The sequence below is a fragment of the Pelodiscus sinensis genome, chromosome 3 (assembly GCF_052426305.1).
Source record: "Pelodiscus sinensis isolate ZL-2025 chromosome 3, ASM5242630v1, whole genome shotgun sequence".
NCBI lineage: Eukaryota > Metazoa > Chordata > Testudines > Trionychidae > Pelodiscus > Pelodiscus sinensis.
This window is the reverse complement of record NC_143054.1, coordinates 66,289,815-66,314,786: the sequence shown is the minus strand read 5'-3', so window position 1 is coordinate 66,314,786 and position 24,972 is coordinate 66,289,815. Positions and strand designations below refer to the sequence as shown.

The 24,972-nt window shown below is 42.9% G+C and overlaps 1 protein-coding gene across 5 annotated transcripts in view; it reads right to left on the bottom strand.

The window, feature by feature from the left end:
- The window catches only part of ANKRD6 (ankyrin repeat domain 6), a 147,976-nt gene that overhangs the window by 27,741 nt on the left and 95,263 nt on the right, over window positions 1–24,972 (bottom strand). For 3 of the 5 annotated variants that reach the window (XM_006133293.4, XM_006133296.4, XM_014578690.4), the window contains exons 2-4: window positions 8,956–9,054; window positions 5,642–5,978; window positions 3,114–3,212 (exon numbers count right to left, since the gene is read on the bottom strand). In XM_006133293.4, coding sequence (XP_006133355.3) covers window positions 3,114–3,212; window positions 5,642–5,935 — 393 coding nt within the window. In that variant the 5' untranslated portion in view covers window positions 5,936–5,978; window positions 8,956–9,054. The remainder of the gene's footprint in view (window positions 1–3,113; window positions 3,213–5,641; window positions 5,979–8,955; window positions 9,055–24,972) is intronic. The other 2 variants (XM_075923879.2, XM_075923884.2) reach the window with 1 other exon arrangement.

Here is a 24,972-nt window from a genome sequence, read left to right as displayed (position 1 = left end):
GAATGACTTCACGAGTTTTGCTTACAACACACCTGTTGATACAAGCTAGAATCATATTTGCTCTTTTGGCAACAGCATCACACTGTTGACTCATATTCAACTTGTGGTCCACTATGACCCCTAGATCCCTTTCTGCCATGCTCCTTCCTAGACAGTCGCTTCCCATCTTGTATGTATGGAACTGATTGTTCCTTCCTAAGTGGAGCACTTTGCATTTCTCTTTATTAAACCTCATCCTGTTTACCTCTGACCATTTCTCTAACTTGCTAAGGTCATTTTGAATTATGTCCCTATCCTCCAAAGAAGTCGCAACCCCACCCAGTTTGGTATCATCCGCAAACTTAATAAGCGTACTCTCTATCCCAATATCTACATCATTGATGAAGATATTGAACAGTACGGGTCCCAAAACAGACCCTTGAGGAACTCCACTTGTTATCCCTTTCCAGCAGGATTTAGAACCGTTAACAACAACTCTCTGACTACGGTTATCCAGCCAATTATGCACCCACCTTATCGTGGCCCTATCTAAGTTATATTTGCCTAGTTTATCAATAAGAATATCATGCGAGACCGTATCAAATGCCTTACTAAAGTCTAGGTATATGACATCCACCGCTTCTCCCTTATCCACAAGGCTCGTTATCTTATCAAAGAAAGCTATCAGATTAGGTTGGCATGACTTGTTCTCCACAAACCCATGCTGGCTATTCCCTATCACTTTATTACCTTCCAAGTGTTTGCATAGGATTTCCTTAATTACCTGCTCCATTATCTTCCCTGGGACAGACGTTAAACTGACCGGTCTATAGTTTCCTGGGTTGTTCTTATTCCCCTTTTTATAGATGGGCACAATATTTGCCCTTTTCCAGTCTTCTGGAATCTCCCCTGTCTGCCATGATTTTTCAAAGATCATAGCTAAAGGCTCAGATACCTCCTCTATCAGCTCCTTGAGTATCCTGGGATGCATTTCATCAGGACCTGGTGACCTTCCTTGAGCTGCTGGGAGCCAGATCTGCTGGAGGGCTCTCAGGCAGCTGGCCCATTTATCTGTGGCTCTGTGGCTTGGGGGGAAGGGTCACCAGGTGTTCCTAAGCAGGGGTTGGTCACCATGGTTTCTTCCATGTAGGAATTGGGGACAGAGCAATAAGTCTGAGTATCCAGCACATTCAGTTAATCGGCAACCCCTATTCCCCATGAGTGTCAGATAACAAAACTTTCACTGTATATCACATCTTCTTTCAAACTCCACTAGGCAAGTAATTTCTCTCTCTGATAGGATTAGATTGGTTTTGAATTATCTGTTATTGAGAAATCAATACTAGCTATTCCTAAACTCTATATCCTCTGGGTGCTTTTAAACTGATTGTTTAACACTTTTTCCCAGTATTGTTCCAGGTATCAAAATTAAGATGACTGGTTTATAATTCCTTGGCTCCTCTTTGTTCCCCTTTTTAATGCTAGGTACTATGTTTGTTCTTCTCCAGTTTTCTGGGACCTCAGATGTCCTCCATGAGTTCTCAAAGATAATCACTAATGGTTATGAGATTACCTCAACTATTTCCTTAAATACCTACTTTATGATGAATTTCACCAGGCCTGCTAACTTGAATACATATAATTTATCTAAATATTCTTTAACTCCTGCTTGCTTTCCTTCCCCATGTGTACATGGCATAGGTTTTTACACTGTGCACAGCAAAGAAATGCAATGAATTCTCACCAGGGTACACACATTTGTGTCACAGAACCCTTACCCCTCTACAGGGTGTTTTTTGAGTAGCCTTTTCACACACACCATTTGCCTTCAGTTCTATCAGACTTTTTTGTTGCATTTTGATGCTGAGTCTTCAGAGACACTAAGGAAGTTTAAGGGATGAGGAGAAGGCTGTCCCAAAACCTCATATGGATGGCTAGTAAATCAAATATCATGGAAGGCTTTTGCTTTTATAGTTTTGGGGGTTTCTATAAAAAATTTATAGCCTGGGACTCAGCTTCTGACCTAAGCAGGGAAAATGTGTGTGTTGGAAGGGTTTAGATAGTTAATATTTGCTTTTAAGCAGGCTTATCTGAAATGTGGGTTCAATAAAATTTGAAGTAGAATATGTACAGACCTACTTAGCTAATGTTTTCTCCACAGCCCGAAGCACTTCCTAGAGAATCAATATTGCAGCTCCACAGTATGTATTACTGCACAGAGTACTATTTAGCTCAATGTTCTATCTGATCAGTTCAGAAATATACTGGGAGTCAACCTGACTGGGTGGTGTTATGTTATGTTGCCAAGCTGGGCAATATCATCTCTGACTACATCAGGCAAAGCACGTCCAGTTGGAAATGACAAAGAATCATACAATCATAGGTCTGGAAAGGACCTCAAGAAATCAATGATTCCCTGCTAATTAATGCCATTTTCTCACTCTGGTAGTGATATAAACATAGTTCCTTCACAGACATTCAGTTCATGTCTTTGCTTAACAAACAACACTGCTCAACCTTTACTGGACTGTTTTCTTAGGTATGTCTCTACCATCAGGTGGTTCGATGCTGTGGCAATCAATCCACCAGGGGTTGATCTAGCAACTCTATTGAAAACTCATTAAATCAACCACCGATTGTTCCCTGACTCTGGTATTCCACCAGAATAAAATAAGTAAGGAGAGTCAACAGGAGAGTTTCTTCTGTCAATCCAGTGTGGTGTGGACCCTGCAGTAGATCTAAGCAACATCAAATTGACTTACATTACTAACATAACTCAAATTGCTTAGCTTAAATCAGCTTGTCCCCATAGTGTAGATCTGCTCTCAGTAGCACTACATACAGCTTCACTCGCAATATGTTTCCTTTGAAGCATGTGATCTCTTTCCTATTGCCAATAATGAGCATCATGAGGAGAAAGTCAGACTTCTGGCTCAAAGACGATCAACTTCTGTCAAACGTAGGTTAAACAGGAATATATTTCCAAAGAGAAGTCGGGTGCCTTAACTGCAGAACTGCTGTTAAATTCAAAGCTCTGATTGTTTACTCTAGAGTATAAATTCTAAACAGCATATTCCCGCGTATGCTAATATTACCTTCCATTGTAGTTATTACTCAACTGGTCTTCTCATTACCTTGTCTTGTCTGTCCAAAGCACACCCCTCTTGAATGAGAGTTGCTATTACATCTGTATTTCCTACAACAGTAGCCCGGTGCAAGGCAGTCTGATCGCCCTGTAAAAAGAGGCAATTGAATGTAAATGTAATCAGTGCCTGCCCCACCAAATTTTGAATCCATATGAATATATACACATGCATACTTTATGCAGACGACATACATGTGCCCCATATACTGTAACTTATCACATATCATTCAAATACAGGCTGGTGTTGAAAACAATACCAATAAACAACAATCATTAAAGTTTCCAAGAGTTATGGAATTATAATAAGATTTAAACTATTGCAGACCAAAAGTTTACTACTTTTTATTTCTGAAGACAGCCACTGTTACAACTTCTCACCAGAGGACATCCCAGATGCAGTACTAGGGTTACTTAGTACCTAAATTTTAAATTATTACAGCACTAACCAATTTAACGTATTAATTTGGCTCCATACTTCCAAGGACCAACAATATCTGTAGGGAAGAAAAGGGCATAGAATAAAGATCTCTTATATCGCATTCCATTGGCCTTCCAAGATCTTATCTTTGTGTGTTTGTTTTCTCATTCTCTGCAGCTATTTTGAGTCTGTGGTGCTGAAACAAATTCTATCTCAGGCACACAGTGAGAGAGAGAAGACATTCCACAGCTCACTGCACTGCCATCTAGGAAACCTAGTTCTGATTACCAATCAGAGCCTTTTGCTTCCCAGACTGGGAGTCCTGTACAATCCAGTTCGCCTAGATGATGTTTGCCAAAACACACAACTGGAAGAAATGTGGAAAGTGTACAGAAGGGGAAAGTCTGGACACAGCTAGACGTAATAATCACAAAAATACAATCCATAACCAAATAATGACAGACTCTAATAAAACACTAAAAACTGAAGATTACCATATTTTTGTCATGCTTGAATGCAAGTAATTAGATCCAGATAACTGGAAATAATGGAATAGCTTGCTTCCATACAGAGAGTCCTAGTCAACTAGCAGAACAGGTGAGTTATACATTGTTCTTAAGGGGACCTGTTTTTTTCTAGCAAGATTGAAGACATTATTAATTTTTACGGTAGAATTAATATTGCTTCAACCCAATCATTCAAGAATGCCCCAATAAATCATGAAATTAGCTTAAATCACAAAGCTATTGTTAAAAAAAATACAATTTGGGTTAATTATATTTGTTTTCTGTGTTTTGTGTCTTTAGGGCTCGTTTCCAAGCTTTTCACCACCAGTATGAATGCCAGTATTTTTTTTTTAAATAAAAGTTGAGATTCTTATATATTTACCTGGTTCCAGGAGTTGGGACTTTAAGAAAAATACCAGGTATCACAAGAGTTGGCAACATTAGTAAAATAAATATTTTTAAATCAGTCTGACCTTGCCCATATTTTCTTTAAATTAAAGCTTAAATTTAAAAATGTAATCCAAATTACCTAGATTGAAATAACTCTGAGACTATATCTCCTTACAACTGCACAAGTTGTGTATTTCCTGACAGCTGTTATTATGCAGCGATCGCATCCTCGGGGTCTAACTGATCATTGTATTCGAGATTGGGAAGGCATTTTCCCCAAGTCAGATTGGCAGAAACTGTCATGGGGATTCGCCTTCCTCTGCAGCATGTGGCACAGGTCACTTGCTGATTTGAAGTGGAGTAAATGATTAATTCTCTGTAGCCTGAAGTCTTTAAATGAAGATTTGAGGATGTCAGTATCTCAGCCAGAGGTAAGGAATCTATTACAGGAGTGGGCGGGGGAGGTCCTGTGGCCTGCAACGTGCAGGTGGTCAGACTAGATGAGTACAATGATCTCATTTGGCCTTAAAATCTATCAGACAATTCAACAATGTCACAGCATTTAGTCTGCCATAGCGATTACTAATGCAGCATTATATTGAGTATTATGCACAGACCAATTTATCCTAGCATTAAAACAAAAAGAAATCCATCTATTTACTACTGTGATACGACGCTGTTGCAAGGTCAAAACTGTGAAAGACACAAAGCTGTAAGAACTCGTGGTGACTCCTTATAGTTACCGTACCTTAAAGGTCAGGAACATTCTATGTGACAGAGTTCAAATGAGAAACAAGAATGGAGTAGATCAGCATAGCTTTAAATAAGAATCTTTTGATAGTGTTAACTCAATTCATTTTTGTTAATATTTTTCCTTGTGTCTATCTTTGTATTCTGTTACAGTTAAGTAAACAGACATTTAACTTATTGGCTTTTGGGAAATAACAGCTACTTCTGTGAACATTTCACTTTAATTACAAAGAAACCAATAGCAGAAAAGCAGATAACCTTTTCACAGCTGCAGCAGCTGATCCTACTTTGGGCCAAGCTATTCTCCAGGCAGTCTCCAAACACAGAGTACTCACTGAGTATCAAGAATAAAAACCAGCCATGCAACCATGCATCATTTTAGGAATTCAAACATGCCAAACTGCCAATCCAAGATTTCACATGCAGCCAAGATTGATGCACAAGATTTCTAACCTCCTTCTCTCTTTCTGATCTTCTAGGTTCCTTCCTAGCCTTTCTCCTCTGGTTTTTCTCCTCTTTTTCTTCCTTGATTCCTTTGACCAGGGCAACTTTCTCCTTGACTATTTCTGAAGTATGTGCTGTATGAATACTCATTGACCAATCAGAGATTGTATTAGCATTCCAATAAGAGTTTGCAGGATTAGCAGAGAGAAGGAAAGAATTAGTTCCCGGAGTTGCATACTCTATAGAGCTGGTTTCCACAGGTTGAAATTCATAATAATCCCACTCCAGGCCACTGGAGGTCATTCTTCAACTAATTCTCATGTCTCTTAGTTTTTTTAAAGTACATCTGCAGAACATGAAGTTAGTATTTTAATCTCTTCACAACATTTAGAATTATCCACTTCTATTCACGATGCGGCAGATGAGAAGTTAGTCTTGCATTTATACATTAGCTATAAATATTCAGTTTAAAAATAAAATGTTGTTATTGAACTCTCCATCATTTTAAAAAATGAAATAGAACATGGATAAGGTTTTTAAAGCTGCAGGACAATTTTCATATGTAATCACTAGGGTTGCCAGGTGTACGGTTTTGAACTGGACAGTCCAGTATTTGAGCTTTCTGTTCGGGAAAGAAATTGAGAAAATATAAGAGAGGAAATATAAATGTCCGGTATTTTCTAAATAAGATGTAATGTAGATTGTGATGTAATGTCAAGTGTGTCTGGTATTTTTGTTGAAACCCTCTGGCAACCCTAGTAATCACAATAATTCTGCATACAACAGAAAATTAAATATTTAAATAATTACTTTAATAAGTTATCTGATTAGTCCCTCTATGCATAATTTTAAAATCTGAACCTAACTCTATAGTTCTGAATAATATTATTAAAATGGATATTAATTGATAATATTTGATGCTGAAATCCATCAGTGCCAACAGACAAAGGATTTTGTACTCAGTTTCTGATGCACAGTAACAGTGACCTGCATAATGAACGGGTTATATGCTAAATAGCAACATTTCTGCATCATTCAAGTACAGAGTGTACGAAAATGGATTCTCCTATGGGAATTTATAGTCAAGAAGGGTTTTTTTTTACAATCTGAAAGCAAAGCAGACATAATTTTAGCTAATACATTTCATCTCAGGTAGAACTGAGACAATATCCAAACTTGGAGTTTTTTTTCTCCTTCCCTCTTTCCCCTAAAACAAATCCAAACAGCACACCTCAGAATGTACAACAATTCTTGGTGCTCTCATTGTATCTAGAGGCAATATCCAGTATAATATAAGACCACCCCAAAATGGAATTCAATTCTATAAATGTAGCATTTGCAACATAACCACATTTCTAGTTTGTTGTTAAAATTAGTTGTAGTTACAGCATCACACTGTGGTGAACCAAAACTTGGAGAAAGTTTACAGGAAAAGTGAATGAACTGAATATATCTGCAGAGGAAGACTCACTCTTTGGCTGATGTAATGATAAATTCCAATTTACAATTTCTCCAGTTTGCCTAATGTTATGAGTTTCCTCAGAATCCAAAGTCAGATGTACATATAGCACAGATTTTGTGATAATATTAAAAAAATCCAATCCCACTGAACAATACTTTGTTGTCTTTTTTCACCCATAAAATCCCACCTGGTAAACAAATAATTGGTAAAACTTGGATTCTCAGTGTAGTTACCTTACTTACAAAAAAGCTGACAGTACTTATATACTTTTTGTAAATTCATTATAACAGCAATACTCTGCACTTGCTGTGCACATCACCATTCATGGGGAGGGTCTGAAAATACTTGGCAAACATGTATTAATCCAAGTCCCCAATACATGTGTATAGCAGGTCTTAGCCCTGTTTTACAGAGAGACAAACTGTAGCCAAGAGAAGCCTGGAAATGGAATTACTGACTCAAGAACAACTTCCTTAGCACAAGAGCGATAGCAGAAAAATCAAGGTTGCAAGCCTACCAGAGACTACCCTAAGTTCAATGTCAGTGGCAGCTGGAAATAGACCCAGCTGTTGAATGGTGAGATTTTTCAAGATATTTTGGCACCCAAAGATTCAGATAAGTGCACAGTGGGATTTTAAAAAGTGAGAGTTATGCACCTGAAACAAAAATCACACTAAGTGTCCATCTGCATATTCAGTCACCTAACACCATTTAAAATCTGCCTAGTCCTATATTCTAAGCACCATAGTGTTTGGCTTTGCTGGCCAGTCCCTGCAAGAGGAGCTGAATAGTACAACTATTCAGACATCACTCAAGTCAAGTTTACACTCTGTGTTTAATTTGCTACATAGCCACATTGCCTGAGCAATGTAGTTATACCAACCTTAACCCCCACGAAGACAGCACGATGTTGAAGGGAGAGCGTCTCCCGCCAACACGGCTACTGCTGCTCACACAGGTGGAGTAACTAATCTGACAGGAGAAACTCAGAGACACACGTAACAATGTTAAAATTCCTGAGAGCAGGAGCACTGCTCCTATCCCAAGTGGGAGTACCACAGAAATTAGAGGCAAAACTACTCTGTTAATGGGAGTCAGCAACAAATCTGGACAAGCCATGTTTATTTAAATACTTTTTTAAAAACACGAGCCTAAATCCTTATTTGTCAGTGAGAAACCTAAAATGACGGTGTAAATTATACCATGTCTCATCTAGGCAACATTTTCCCTAGCATTTAGCTCTCGCATTATTGTTTTTAAAGAAAAACTGAGAATTACCAATGATTTATCTTTCACTTTTTTAAAACTATCATCTGCTAATTGTAAAGGTGATCACAAATAACTTACACTGTTCATTTATCATCCCAGGCTTACAAGACACAGGGAATAACTCATACTGCAAGCATTCCACTGGTAGCCAATTTGTGGTGATACAGTACTTCAAGCCAATGGCTCATTTTTCCATGCTCTCTAGAGAAGAGTGTCTCCTGCGTTATGAAGTCCATTTTGTTGCAAACATTCCTGGTAGATTATATCACATAAAGTGCTTCAATCAGGCTCCTGCATGGCACAAATGAGCTTATATTTCTACACAGGCAGGCAACCCTCTAGTGCTACTAACTCTGTCCTGGAGTAAAAAAGCATCTTTTAATGCTCTGCTACAGCTTGAAAAAATACTAAATTTCACTATGATTCTGGTAGAGTGCTACTTGTTATAACTCAAAGTTAGAAAAGGCGGAAGCCTGATTCTGTTCTAATTTGACTCCCACCTATAAGAAGCAAAACTCTAACTCTGTTTGGAAACTGAACCATTGATTGAAAGAGCAGGACCTTCAGTATAAGAATGGTTGCATCTACTTACATCATCCTGAATGTCCAGGTCACAGCCTGCCTTCAGCAAAATCTGGACAATATGGAGATGCCCCTTGTAGGCAGCAAGATGTAGAGGGGTACGGCCATGCTGTGAATGAAGAGAAAATACTGATTTTTGTAGGCCACTGGGTCAATACATAGTATTCATTCAAAACTTACACCAAGCATCTCTTTTCTTCATACTGGTCTGTCCACACCTCTCTCTGGGAAGCCTAGTGTTTAAAACTGCAAACCTTTGTACGTTCATTTTATAACAAGACTTCCCTTATTTTGCATGTGTTGCAACTACCTTCTCTGCCCTACCACTTTCTGCTGCATTTGGATTTAATGACACCAGCCTTGTGACAACCCTTTGACTCGTTGTCACAGTAATACAAGTATACCACAAACTTTTTTTTTTAGAAATGTAAGCTCTGTTTTACATTTTGGGTATGTCTACACTACAGCATTATTTCGAAATATCTTATTTTGAAATAGTTAATTCAAAATAAGTTATTTCGAAATAACGTGCCTACATGTAAAATGCATTTTGAAATAGCGCATCCACACTGAGTGGACTGTGAATCACATTTAAGGCTGGTCGGAACCAATTCCAGCAGGGCACCAGGACAGGACTTACCTTGTGTGGCTGTTGCCTGAGGCTAAATGAGGTCTGTGCTTAAAGGCGACTCCCTCCCCTCCAGACAGCCGGTTCTCAGGTTTCCCTGCTTGCCTGTCTATCTCGATGATGGCAAATAAAATACACATTTTTTCATAAACATGAACTGTCTTTATTTAACAAAACTGGGCGGGGGGGGGGGGGAATGAAACTCTGGAGAGACTGGGGAAAGGAGGCGGGAAAGGGGAGGAGAGTGAGTGGGAGAGGAGAGAGGGAAACCTGAAAGGAGGGAGCTGAAAGGGGGAAGCAAGGGGAAGAAGGGGGAGGGGAAGCTTAGCGGTGGGGGTTTCGCTGGGCCAACTGTCTCCTAGCACTGCAGATGGGGGGGCCTCGGTGTCCCCGGGAGGATGGGGAGGGTGTGGAGGGAGAAGCAGGAGGGGGAGAAGGAGTGGGAGGAGGAGCGGTAGCTGGGGAGGCAGCAGGTGCTGGAGCAGCAGGAGGCAGCACGCTCTGCACCAGGGCCTGCAAATGTTGGCAGATGGCTCAGCCCTGGGCAAGCTGCTCCCACCGGAATTCCAGATCTTCTTGCGCCCAGTTCTGGAGGGTGCGGTGCAGGGCTCGCAGTGCCCCCAGGTGCTGCTGTCGGTACCCCTGCACTGCACGGGTGGGCCTGCAGAGCTCTCGGGTGCGAGAGCATGTCCTGGGCAGGGTGATGCGCCCTGCACACGCAGCTGGTGCGGCTGTGGAGAAACAAAGAAGTGGTCAGTTCTCCCTGGAGACACTGTGGGTGAAGCCCAGCCCCCCTGTGCAAGGTGAGGATGACCATTTCCTGCACCATCAGAGCTGATGTGCTTGCACATAGGCTATGGTTGGGATGTCCAGCTATCCCCAGGAGTTGGAGCTGCCCCGAGACTGCACCCATGCCCCTGTGCTGTGTATAGTGTGGGTTGGGGGGAGGGAGGGGGCTTGTGAAGGGAGGGCGTCCTGCTGTGTCCCACCCCAGGGTCAGGAGCATGTCATGTCTCTTCACACACGTGTGGCTAACAGGCCAAGGCCTCTGTGTGGCAGCCAGCTGGGGCCACGTGCCCAGGGGTGGCACGGCACATGCTCGCACGTGCACAGGTTGCTGTGTGATCCATGGTAAGCAAGGCCCACGCGCGAGGTCCCTGGTCTCCCTCCCCACCCCCCAGAAGGGGACAGTGATGGCACTCACATGTTGTTGCCTCCCCCGATGACACTGGTGAAGGGTCTGCCAGCTCGGGGGTCCTGGCTGCGTGGCACACTCCCTCTGGGCTCCTTTAGCTCCTGGTGCTCCTCCTCCATGCCCTGGTCAGGGCCCTCTGCTCCAAGATCGATGACCCCTGGGGTGTCACAGACCGTCCTGCCCCCCAGGATGCGGTTCAGGGCGTCAAAATAGGAGCAGGTGTCTGCCCGTCTTTGGGAGCTGCCCCCTGTGGCTCTGGCATAGGCCTGCCGCAGCTCCTTTATTTTCATGCGCACCTGCTCCTGGGTACGCACGTGGCCTTTGGTGGCCAGGCTGGCAGCCATCCGCCTGTAGACGGCCACATTCCTCCATTTAGTGCGGAGACTGTGGACATTGGAGGCCTCACCCCAAAGCTCAATGAGGTCCACGATCTCCGCACTAGAGCAGATAGGCACCCACATTCTCTGGTCCCTTGCAAGCTCCTGGGAGCTGGGGGACTGGGCCCAGGGAGCAGTGGAGGGCTGGCTGGCACTGGCTGCCTGGCTCATAGTGGGGCCACTGGTTCAGGTGCAGCAACTGCTGGCTCTGGGCTGGCAGGCCTGGAGCTGGCACAGGCACTATGGCCAGAGTCTACCCCTTTAAAGGCTCTGGGGCTGGGGAAGAGGAGAGGAAGTTTTCCTGGTTGTGCCCAGAGTGGCCACCAGGGCATCCTGGGAAGGCTGGAGGCCCCCTATTTCGAAATAAGCATCTACACAGCGCTTATTTCGAATTAGCTATTTTGAATTTGGCGTTATTCCTCATAGAATGAGGTTTAGCAAATTCAAAATAAGCGCTCCACGATTTCGATTTAATTTCAAAATAGCAGTTTGGCTGTGTAGATGCTAGGAAAGTTATTTCGAAATAAGGGCTATTATTTCGAAATAACTTTGCTGTGTAGACATACCCTTCTACAGTAGAATTTATTCAGTTGTGTGCTTCTGTCCTCTCCACTGGAGAACCATGACTATCAGTTCGAATAGCTCACCCCTTAAACACACTGTCGGACAGATGTGCTATAAAGACAGTGGTAAAGTCTTGCCATAGAAATAAGCATTAGAAGACTCATGTTTATGTCAGCAGCTCCCCTGTGAAAGAATGACACGTGTCACATCCAGGGTTGCCACCTTTCTCATGGCTATAACTGGACCCCTGCAGCCCCGTTCCTGCCCCACTCTTCCCTTGAGGCCTCACCCCTTCTTGACCTCTTCCCCAAAGCTCCACCCCTGCATGCCACGCCACATACTGCTGGCCCAGGAGGCAGGGATGACTGTTACTGCTACACTTCCTCCTTCCTTCTACTTAAGGTTGGTTGTGGCTTGTCAAATGGCATCGGGACACACAAGCCGAAACCCAGCCTGCCTGGTTGAAAACTGAATGCATGGCAACCAATGATTTGAGTTAACATATGTAACTGTATCCTTTAAACTGGTAACAAATGTCTCAATCTTTCAGATATCACTTATTTTACTACATGGCTAACCCCTAACTCCTGTACTCAGTTTTTAACACAGTATTCACTAGAAGCCTACTCCTGTTCAACAGACCTATGTTCCTGGTGGCTGCAGGGGACAGGAAAGTTTTAATTAGTAAGATGCAGAAATGACGTGCAGTTTTGGGGGGCTAGGAGAGAAGGGAAGCAAGAGCCCGTTTAAAAATGAGATTTTTTTTTAAATTAGGAAAATAGCTTTTCCCAGCACGTGTGTTATAAAAGTCTATAGTAACATGGCAAGAGTGGGGTGTTCAGTTTTAATTGCACTCAACTGGATTATCACTTGACAGAATTTAAATGAGAACTCTACAGAAAAATGGGAGCAGCTGCTGTTCCTACGGAAGATATTGGGATGTGTGTTTAAAAGAAGGTGCAAAGTATAATCAGATATTAAGAGATTCTCCTGTACACAAAAGAAGAACAAAAAAAAAGGATGTTTGCTAAGATTGTAACCCTAATCGACTAAATTAGAATAGAACAGCATAAAAGGAATTGTGTGTGTAAGTAAAACAATTAGTTTCAGGAATGTGAGGAGTAAGTGAAAGACAACAAGGGGATGCTGGAAGACTGTCCAACCTAAGTTTTATTTCAATTACTTTAGACAGGTATTTAAGAACCCAGTCATCTAGTTGACCACCCACTCATCCACTGAGAATCACAATTCCTCCACAAAAAGCCACCAGCAGGCCAGCTGAACCATGTAAGTGAATTAGGTGATCACTTAGAGCAGGGGTGGACATTAATTTTAGAAGGGGGGGCCACTTCACAAATTTCAGAAGTGGCTGCAGGCCAACCCTGAAGTGGCAGGGCCTCAGGCCTTGGGCAGAAGGGGTGGGTTGAGAACTAGCCTGCTGGGTACGGTGACCTTATTTACTGAATCACCTGCAGCTCGTAAGAATGGTTTAATTTAAATTATGAAACAGATTAAGTGTTTTAACTTTTTCATGTTAGTTTATCAAACTTCATTTTAAATAAAGTAAAATAGTATGTCCAACAGAAAAGGTTTCAATGCTTTATTTATTTATGGGAAGGGTGGGTCACTGGGTTTGGGGTCACTGAACCAAAGAAAATCAGTGGAGGACCACACAAGTGAGAAGCAAAAAAACTCCTCCGAACCCCCCCAACGCTCACTGATCTGGCCCAACTGAGACACCTCACTCCTGTGGTGCCCCAGCCTCATAGGATGAGGGGAAGGGAAGGAGGAAACTGAGGTTCAGGGCTTCCTATAGGCAAGATTTACTTTTCTGGGGTTCTGGAGTTAGTGGATTTTATGGACCTCCTTAGGCTCTGGGGTAGGGACAAAAATGAGGGGTACAGTGTGCAAGACTGGGATGGGGTGCAAGATCTGGGAAGGAGCTGGGGTGCAAAAGCAAGCTGGGAGTAGGGTGTCTGGCCTGGTGGAAGGAGCAGGAACCAGGGAGGGTGCAGCGTGTGGCCAGGAGAGAAAGTGCAAGAACAAGGGAGGGTGTTGGAGCAAGCTGGGGGTGCTGGGTCTTGGGGGGGGGGAGGGAAATGACAGGATCAGGGTGGGGGTGGTCTGGGCATGAGGGGGAACCTTACCTGGCTTCATGCTCCCTTGCAGCAATGGCTGCAGCCATGCTGTCCCGGCTGCCCAGAGGGAGGCCCTGCTGCCATGGGCACGTGGTCCCAGAGACCAGAGACACCGTTGCTATGGCCACGTGATTTGGGGCTGGCCCCGAGGCACCGTGGCCACAGGCTGCCCCGGAGGTGCCACTGCCGCAACTACACAACTTGGAGCCAGCGCCGGAGGCACGGCAGCCATGCAGCCCCAAGCCACTCTGGAGGACGGAGGCAATGCAGCCTGGGGCTGTCCCCAGAGGCACCATGGCAGCAGTGCCTCCAGACTCTGGGGCCAGCCCCAGACCACATGGCCACAGAAGCGGCGCATCCGGGACAGTCCTATTGAGAAGCCTCAGCCCCACTGCTGCCTCCTCTCCAGCGGCAGCACGGGGGGGGGGGGGGGGGGGGGGGGGGGGGGGAGTGGAGAGGCGGGGCCTGTAATTGCTTTGTGGGCTGGATTAAAACTCAAGGCCGGCTGGATGCGGCCTGCTGAGAGACCTTTGTCCACCCATGACTTAGAGCATCAGGTTTTAAAGGGTGCCAAATTAGATCAACGTGATTTTTTCTCTATTTAAAAATTTTAGTATATTATCTCTTATTTGAAAGTATCAAATACTGTACTTGTAAATCAGTGCATCCTTACCATGTCAGAAGCTGAGTTATATTATTTATTTCACATTGTGGAGCACGACTGTGTATGTAAATACCATTAAAATGTGTCACGGCATTGCTTCAAAAGAGCCCCACTTGGGTTTGCCCTATGGTGGCGGGATCTGCAGTTCAGTCACTCTCAGTAGCCCAGTGCCATTCAGTCATACAATTGAGTCACTGTTGCTTGTTGCTTAGTGAAGGCCAGTTAACAACAGCTGCTCTTCCTTGTTATGAGCCGTGATCAATGGCCCAGTGCAAAAGGGTTACAACTCAAAAACAGATTTAATTCAGTGGAATACAGATTTTCACGGCTTCCTGAAAATCACTTCTTTTGGAAAAACACAATTGCAACTTGAAATGCAACTGTTTATAGCACAGACCAGAAATACTGTGTACAACTCAAAACAGTTACAACTTTAAGGAGTCAGCTACTGAGTGGACACTATACAGTATATTTGTGTTAGGACTAATGAGGAAAAAAATAAATAAAAATATTTATTTTTATTTGTACATTGTTCATTTCTAATGCCAAGAAAATAAAGGTAACATTTCATTCTAGACTTCTCACTTTTCTCTATATTGAATGTGGGGGGAAGGGAGAGTACCAAAGTCATAGTTCATCTAAGGCACCAAAAACCCTTGGGCCAGCCCTGGCCACCAGTAGTTAATAAGTATAAACTGATGTTTTAACCTGGGCTGTGCTGCCCTGGATAGTCTTTATTTTCTGGAATCCATCAGCTTTATTTTACTGTGACTGAGCAGGTTAAACTGCACTGATAAATCCAGTAAAAGAAGATATGAACAGCTCTAGAGCTGAGCAACTACTCATGGCTTTCAGTAAGTGGAAAAGAATAAGACAACCATTAATCATTATTTATTATTTTTATTGTCATAATGCCTATGAGCCGTAGTATGGCACAGCCCCACCATGCGAGGTCCTATACAAACACAGGACAGAAAGGGAGTCCCTATCTCAAGAAGTTCACAATCTAAGTAAATGGTTGGGGTCAGTAAGAAACTTCCCCCATGAGAATGTTACTCCATGCAACCGAAGCACCTGCTGGAGCTCAGACACTTTACTAGATGAACTGCTCTGGCTTGGTATGACAATTCCCCTGTTCCTAAATAGGTAATTAAGGCCTTGGAAACTCAGCCTACTCCATGTAATTTAAAAAAATGAAATTGTCTTTCCCACATACATACCTGCTGAAAGGATACCCAGAGCACATTATTTAGTTAATGATTATATAGCACTCTTTGGAGCTGGAAAGTGCAGCTAATTGTTCTTATTTTTCTCTTTTTAAAAAAAAATCAAATTAACTCAAATATTTGAAAGTGCAAATGTTTTGTCTTGTATTTTTCCCCAAATAAAAGGGAATGGCTCATTCCCATCCAGTAAATTTTGCTTTCGCCTCTCCGTAACTTTGAAGACAGCTTGTTTTCTGCTTTTAGTCTGCCTTTGAAAAAGAAAAAGAAAGCTTCCCCTGAGAAAGAAGTAAAGCTTCATGGGCAAATTCAATAAACAAAACAGCCAAAACAAAAGGTCGGTGAGAACACCGCCAAAATTAAAAAAACATAACAAACCAGAAGTTGTAGCTTTGTTTGTACAATGAATAACCTGCTGCTTTTACAAGTCCAATCTGAACTAAAGATAGCCTTTATTAAGGCTGTAGGTAAAGTAATGACTGGTCCAACTGCATGGAGTACATTTCCTTTTATTACAGCTTGGAGGAGATCCCAGGCTTGGTATCAGTTTCAGGTAACTTAAGAGCAAAAGGAATAAGAGAGTCTCTAGGCAACATTAAAAAAAAAAAAAAAAAAAGGCCAGCTTGACAAATGATTCTGAGGCATGAACTTGAATGCTTAGATTATGAATATGGATTCAAACAAGTTCAGGCTTATAGGTTCTTTCTACATTATTTAATTACAGTAAATAAATCATCTAATCAGGTTGTCTCATTTCCCAGTAGGTTACTGATACTTCACAATAATAGTTTATTGTAATCTGCGCATGGAGTGGAAAAAAGCCTGCCTGAAGCCAACTCACAATCTTTAAAGGAAGAGCAAGATTAACTACATAAATATGTTCAGTAGGGAAACTTTCTGATCCGATAACCATCTCCAACTAGTGGAAAAATGCTAGAGTACAGCCAAGGGTATTTTGTGGAAAATAAATTGTGAAAGAAAGATGAAGCTTTTATTTCAATATGAGAAGTGGTTTACCCCATGGATAATTTTCCTCACTCACTGCGTGCGTGCGTGTGTGTGCGCGCACACACACACACACACATCCCTTTTTGAGTTATATGACAATCTGTGAAACAAAACTACAACTCAGGACATTCATGTTATGGGGGGCACACCACTGTTAAACTATCCAGTTACAAGCTGTGACATTTTATGGTACATTCTACATCATTCAGTGACCTGAGGTACATAAAATATAGTGGCTCCAAAGAATATTCTAATCTTTAGTATATTAGCTAATCTCTAGGGACCAAATTGCTTCCTAGTGTTACTCCATTGACTTTACTGGAGACGTGTTTGGTCTCAGGTTTTAAACTCTTTGACCAGTTTCTTACTGTTTGGAAGTGGACAATGCAGGAACAGGAGAGGGGAATTCAGGCTGCTGAGAAGAACAAATCATAACTTTTGGTGGCAGTAAGTCTCTCTGCCTCTCTAAGGTGTTCTGAAGTATATAGAATATCCAGTCTTGATCTACCTTGTCCCCTAACAGCAACCTCTCCCATCTTCTTCTCTGTATTCCAACTCACCTCCCCACTTGCCCATCACTCCTTGACTCAGGACACAGTTCAGAAGAAAGATCATAGCAGGAGCTGAGACCACAAACACAGAAAAACTGGCATGGAGCCAGCTAGCAGTGTGACAGGCAGGCAGGGCTGGCAGATAAGAGCATACAAATGAATAGCTTAAGGTTGGTTGTAGGCCTCCAAGGACTGATAGGAAAGGCTTGTTCCAGGGAGAGATGTAAATACCCCTTTAAAAGGTTAATGGGTTGAAAAATATAATTGTAATAGTTTAATTGGTTAATAGGGATCCAGCTAGCCTGCAGTAGGCAGGGGGCTCCTCCAGCTTGGCCCTCTATGGGTGAGGAGGTGCTGCAGCTGGTGGCATCCCATCACACTGAACTGCTGGGGGCTGCTGCAGTCAGCCAGGATTCTGCCATATTGCTCCCTCCAGCTGTGGTCCTGCCATACCACGGGGCTGCACTGGCCAACCAGAGTCATGCCGCACCATGGCCAACGGGCTGCTCCAGCTGGCTAGAATCCTGTCAGCCAGGCTGCAACAGGAAGGGGCTGTGCCTCCGGACAGTTAACCGACTACCAGGTAAGCAAGCTAGTAAGGCTAATGCTTGCCAGGTAACTGGTTGACCTTTTACATCCCTAGTTCCAGAGCTGAGAGAGACTCATGTCCTTCAACCACTAGAGCTAAGGAATCAACTTAAGGGTGACTTAAAATTTCCTTGCTTTGGCTCATATGCATCACCAATGAACAAAACACACTTTGTGCATTTCATTTCTAGTTGCCCTCGAATATTTGGATATCATAAGAGTGGCCCAAAACCTGCTGAGACTGGCATAAAATCATAAGGTTTACAAATAATAAATTTGGAGTTCTTTTTATTTGCATTAAGGCTTTTCAACTATTAGGGTTCATGTTTTCAGGCTTATCATTACAACTATGAGGGCTAGAAACATTTTTAATGAAAGCAGAAATTCTAGTGTTTCCATTTGACTCCAACATGGAACGCTTTAAGAAAAAAAACCCAGGTATCATGCATCTCATGATAAACCTGTCAACATGGGAAATTACTACTTCTTTTTATATGCAATGGCATTACAACTGGAGGCACAGAAGGGAATAGGGTGGTCTAGTAATGGTACAACATGGAGAACCAAGGAAACTGCGTTCAGGGCCAGAGATCAAGCTCACGCTCCATAGGCCAGCAGAATCAGCAACTATTGGGGAAAAACCCACAGAAAACTCAACGGCTGTGTCTACACTGGCATCCCTTCCGGAAAAGGGATGCTAATGTAGCACTTTGGAATAGGCAAATCCGCGGGGGATTTAAATATCCCCTGCGGTATTTGCATTAACATGGCTGCTGCTTTTTTCCGGCTTGGAGATAAGCCGGAGAAAAGCGCCAGTCTAGAAGTGATTCTCTGGAAAATAAAGCCTTTTCCAGAGGATCTCTTATTCCTACTTTCAAGTGTGTTTTTTCCTGGAGTCCTCCTTTCAAGTAGGAATAAGAGATCCTCCGGAAAAGGCTTTATTTTCCAGAGAATCACGTCTAGACTGGCGCTTTTCTCCGGCTTACCTCCAAGCCGGAAAAAAGCGGCAGCCATGTTAATGCAAATACCGTGGGGGATATTTAAATCCCCCGCGGATTTGCCTATTCCAAAGTGCTACATTAGCATCCCTTTTCCGGAAGGGATGCCAGTGTAGACACAGCCAACATGAGAGAGAGATCTTTGGAATCTCTCCCCAGCAGTCCCTCTCTAGCTCATGCAAGTAACAGTGCTAACAGACATTGGACAGCGGGGTACTTGGCTCTAGTCACCTGATAAAATGTCTGTAGGCCCTAACAGCAATAGAGTAGTGTTTGCATGCTTCTGTTCTGGTCTTCTTGGATTCCACATCAGAATGGTGTCTCTAGATTGCCATCTGGAATGGGGGTACAGAGAACACAATCTCACTCTACTCATCTGTATATTTTTCTTTTAAAAAAGGAATTCCCTACCAACAATACTTGGGGAGATGGGGGAAGGCGAGTCTCTCTTTTGACAATATTATGTCTATCTCCCTGCAGCAACATTCATCATCCTCCACCATGGCATGAGAGACAGTCTTGTGTCAAGGCATATATGGGTACTAGTGAGGGTGGAAGCTCAGCTGCTCACTGCAATGAAGGCTGTTGTCATGGAGGTGACTGCAAAAACAGACACAGGCTTTTTATTATGCAGATCACTGACCAGTTTTTAACAGCTCCAAAATATGGATGGATGGATGGATGGATGGATGGATGGATGGATGGATGGATGGATGGATGGATGGATGGATGGATAGGCAGACTACATCTAGACTGCAGGCTTCTTTCAGAAGAAGCTTCCGGAAGAGATCTTCTGGAAAAACTTCTTTCGAAAGAGAGCATCTACACAGCAAAAGCGCATTGAAAAAGCAATCTGCTTTTTTGAAAGACAGAGTCCACATTGATTTGATGCTATCTCGCATTTAAGTTGTGATTACTATGGATGGAGTGGCCACCAGAGCACCTGTGTTTTTTCCTGGAGGCCTCTTTCAAAAAAACCTTTTTCGGAAAAAGGCTTCTTCCTTGTAGAAAGAGGTTTACCAATGTTGAAAAACCCCTCTGTTCTTTAAATTTTTTTTCGAAAGAACAAACAACTGCAGTGGCCTCTGCAGTGTAGATAGATCGATAGATCGATAGATAGATAGATATAATTTAGTAATCTTTGGAGTGGTCATGGTCTATGATGTAGATATGAATCAGGGACTTTTAAATTTAGAGTAATGAGTTATATAGATGTGTGTAGGAATTTTTATTCAAATATGAATTGTTGCCTCAAGGAGCCACAAATCATGTAAATCCTCCTTAGTGCCTGCTTTAGTGACAAAACAGATTGGAGCTCTTGCATTGAGACTCGTATCAGTGCAGCAGCTGCAAGTGCAGGGCTGGATTAACATGCAGGCAAATGCCAAGGGCCAAATTCATTTGGGGGAGAGATGTGTGGACTTTTTTTTTACTTTTATTTTAAACCAATGAGGATTTACACGTGAACTGAAAAAGATTCACCTTGTGCATACGATCACAAACCCACTCACTCAGATGAAGGAATTTCTCTCTGTTTGCACACAAATTTGCACCACGGGAGTGACTGGCTAGAGATTATACACACAGCTGAATCTCACTTTGCCATTGCCAACAGAGTCAAAGAGAGAGAAGGGCACTGAATAAAGAAATCTACAACAAAATGGGGTCCCAGAAACAGATGCTTGCCTGTGGCTCTCTGATGGATTGAGACAGCCCTGAACAAGTATACTAACTATCCCCATGAATTTCTATTGCAAAATGGTGTTCTATGTGAACAGCAGATGCTTTGGCAGTTTTTTTCTTTTAAACATTCAAAGGCAGCAATCCACATTTGTGATCTAATGATCTAAGAACAGAGTTTCATTAGTATGGATCAGTGGTGTGCAACCTTTTTCCCAGCGCAACCCCGGGAAAATTTTGGTTGAGCAAAAAAAATAAAATAAAAGCGCAGCCCCCTTAAATGCCCCTCCGCTAGCCTGCCACTCCCCCCACAAGCACGCTGAGCCAGGGCTGGCCCAAGCCCTTTTGGCGCCATGGGCCCGAGTGCGCAGCGCATGCACAGGCCAGCCACAACCACTCGCGGGCCCCGGGGCGCACGGCACATGCGCTGCCCAGCCCGCCCTGGCCAGCGCTGCAGCCATGTGGGAAAGGGCGCTGCTGGGTCAGTGCCAAGGGGCCAGCGCTACAGGAGCCGGGCGCATGGTGCCTGATGACAGCTGTAAGGGACGTCATGCACCCCTTACAGCTGCCATCAGGCGCCCCCCATCGGTTGGCGCCCTGGGCAGCTGCCTGGCTCGCCCATGCCTCCATCCGGCCCTGCGCTGAGCCAGGGGAAAAAATGACGGCCGGCCCAGCGCTGTGACTTCTCCCACCCTGGAAGACAGCCACGATCCCCCACGGGTTGTGTACCGCTGGTATAGACAAGATATGTAATGGTATAGTCGATTAACTGATAAACAAAAGCTTATAGGTTAATGCTATAAACTTCACACACTGCCCTCCTACATCTACCAGTAATTTTTTTAGCAGGCTGGCCAGCAACACAGCTTGCGCCAGGTCTGGGACCTACCCCTGCTGAGGCTCTGCATTTAAAACATATTAGAACATAGAACCAGGTGGGCAGGCAGCCTGGCTCAGTTCTAGCTCATGCTAGGTCCAGGAGATCAGACATACAGACCCTCGGACAGGGGCTGCTGCCACCCTACACTGCTGCTGCAGTATCAGAGGCAACAGTGTGGGGTGACGGGCAGCCGGTCCATGAGGGGATCTGGGTTTTAAGCTGGCTCCCCTTGCAGACCCACTCCTGCCTGGCACCCCGTGCTGCTGCCTCTGATACGAGGGCAGCAGCGTGGAGTGGCAAGGGGCTCCTCAGGAGAGGGGCCAGATTGCACTGGCTGCTGCCCTCCTCGCCCTCCCGCCCCCCCCCCCGAGACTATAAAATTCTCGAGTAACCGGTAAGAATTCATTAGGTTAATCGACTATTCAATTAACCAATATTTAACATCCCTAGTATAGATGTTGAAAAACAGGTTTATATTTAGGCTTATAACCTGCAATCATTTCCACAAGACCTTTGTGCCCATGCGGAGCCCAGCTGATTGCAGGATCTGAGCTTGGGTCTGCATATATTCACTTTATTCATACCTTACTTCACATTATTGCACTCACATCTTTACTTCTTTCAGCTGTTATGCTATGCTGCTACTGTAATTTATACTCAGTTCTGTTTTTAGATGTACCTTTTTATCCAAATCTTAATAAAGTTTGAACACAAAACCCAAAAATCATTATGACATTTCTTTAGACAGTGGTTACAGAATCTGATTAAACTTTCAGACAGTTAGAAATAAAAGACCCACTCACTGTTAGCAACAAGAAATTCATCCAAAGCCACTGAGGTCAACAGAAGATTTTCCATTGACGTCAGTGAGATTTGGATCAGGCCCTTAACTTCATTTTCTTTTGATTATATTGTCTTAAGTATATGTATATTCTTTGAAAAGAAAAAATGGTTTTCAAATAAGAGAAGCACAAGTACTGATTTTTATTTTATTTTGGTACCTTTCCAACTTAATAATAGAGGGCTATTTTCAAGATTTGTTAAAAATGTGTGCTTAAGCTGTGACAGGCTAGTCATAATGTAACTACTTCAAGGATTTAAAATAATCAGGGAATTAGCTATGAAGTAGTCAGTTTTCACTTTACAGAATAATGATAACCATTCCATTGTGCAATTCAATTTTTGCAGCTATAATCTTAACTTTATGATCTGCAAAAAAAGCTATTCAAGCTACACACACTTCTCAGCTAACCCTAGGCCGGTAGGTGACTTGTGGTAGCACTCGGAAGGTGCACTGCTTCCCGATGTCCCTGCCAAAATGTTAATTGCTAAATAGGGTGCCTCTTCATGCCCTCTCTCTGTTCTTCTGGGTGGCCTTCCTTGCACTCCCTCTCCCTAGAGGCACCAGTCAGCTGTGCTTGGGCCTCATTCTCCAAACACTTATGACTCAGCAAAGCCCCACTCCCAACTACAGTGATTAGTCACATTGGCTTCAAAAAGAGTAACTGTGATATCAGTGGACTCTCAGTAGTAGGAACTGCAATTAATAGTTAGAATTTGCAAAATTAGGCTTGTTAGCTGTAAACAGTCAGGGTTAGCTGTATATCTTGCCTCTCTCAGAGAAGCATCTAGAATACCCATGGATGCCAGCTACAAATGCTGATTAGTAATTATAACTATTAATCAAAGTAACAAAATGTTAGAACAGCATTAAGGTTGCTTTGGAAAGCACTCAAGTCAGAAAACACCAAAGTTCAAGTTGACAGTGCATCCTTCCCTTACTCTTGGTGTGCACATGCACTATGACACAACCAGTCTGTTGGCTCAAACAGCCTATATTTTCAGATTTATTTATTTTTAAACTAAAAACGTAGCTCATGGAAAGAGCCAGATTGAAGGTTGTGGAAGGCAAAGTCCAGTATTTATTTCCAGAGCAGGTAACATACTGTCAGGGGCAGTGCAAACTTCCCCACACAAATATAGCTTAGCCATATCCTATGGGAGTGATCGACTTGGATTTCTGAGCAAGGAAACTGCTGCTGTTGGTTTCCATTGTGTTCTAAGAAACAGGGCTTTGTGTACATTTTTGTAGATGACTGAATTGCAGAAGTACCTGACTTGCACCATCAATTTCTCTTCCTAACAGAAACAACCTATCAAGACTCCAAATATTAACTAATCACTCAGGCGAAAAGGGGCAACAATAGAAAGAGAATAATGGGAGGTTCAAGAGGAGAGAATTTAAGCATCAAGAAGTGTTAGGTTAGACCAGGGTTGGAGCTATTTATGTGTGATACACCTTTATAGAGGACTGTTTGGATCACTGGTTCTCTCCTCTTCCCAGTTCCACCAGGTACTCATGATTTTTGTGTAGGTGGGTGGGTGGCAGCAACTCACCATTTGTGGTGAATGTTGCTTTTCAGGATCAGCACAACTGGTATTATATGCATTTCTACAGCAATGTAATAACAAATGCAATGTAAAATAGAAATGGTAGATTTTACAGTTTATTTTAACTGAATATTTTTTAAACAGCAAGGCACAATTATTTTTGCTGCCCAGTAGCAGAACTACCCAAACCATGGCACTTGGAAAGCACCTTTACTTCAGTGAAGAGCTCAGTAGCAGGTATTGGAAGACCAGAGAAATAGAAATAGGGAGGAATATATGGCTCAGGCTGTCCTTATATCTTCTATGCAAATCCTGAAGAGTCAGAGTGCCCTCAACTCTCATTGACTTCAGTGGAGGCACTAAATGCTTGCAGCTTATATTGACTTCAGTGAAACTGGACAGTCTCAGCTGAATACAGTCAACTGCTAATCTGACTAAACCAAAAAATAAATAAATCTTTGAGCACAATTCAAACTGGGGCATTTCAGTGTAATCTTTGTTGACTGAATTTAGTTTATTTAGCTTTATTCATAGCATGCAAACATCTAGCCAATGCAAATAACTCTTTACATATGGATATAAAGAAAACAATATATCTAAAAGAAAACAATATTTTGTGATAAAGCTCTTGTTTATTGAAGCAGCAATGAACACATTATGTGGCCTTTCATTTTCAGGATAACAGAATTGCATTGGCTTGCCAACTCACCAGCATTTTAAATTATTTGATTCTGAAAGATAAACAAGTCTCACTTTTATTTGAAATGTGCCCAATAAATCCAGTGAGGATAAACAAGTATAAATAATTTCTAGTCAAAGAGCTTACTCTATAGCCCATTTGCTTCAGGCATGCATAGCCCCGTACAATGTTTCTGTAAAGTGTTTTTGCCAGCACAAGTTTACAATCTGTTTTAGTGTCCTCGGATGCAACTATTTCTTCTCTTCCAAAGTCAGAGTGTACTTCCTGCACTTCTTATTAAGGATGTTAAGAGGTAGGTAATTAGCTAATCATGTAGTTAATACAAATTCTATCGACTACACGATTAGTCGATAAGGGAAGGCGCTCAGTCCCAGCTCCTACTGGGGCCAGGAGCTACTCCCGCTGCAGCTCTGCAGTTTAAATGTAGCAGCTCGGTTCTTAG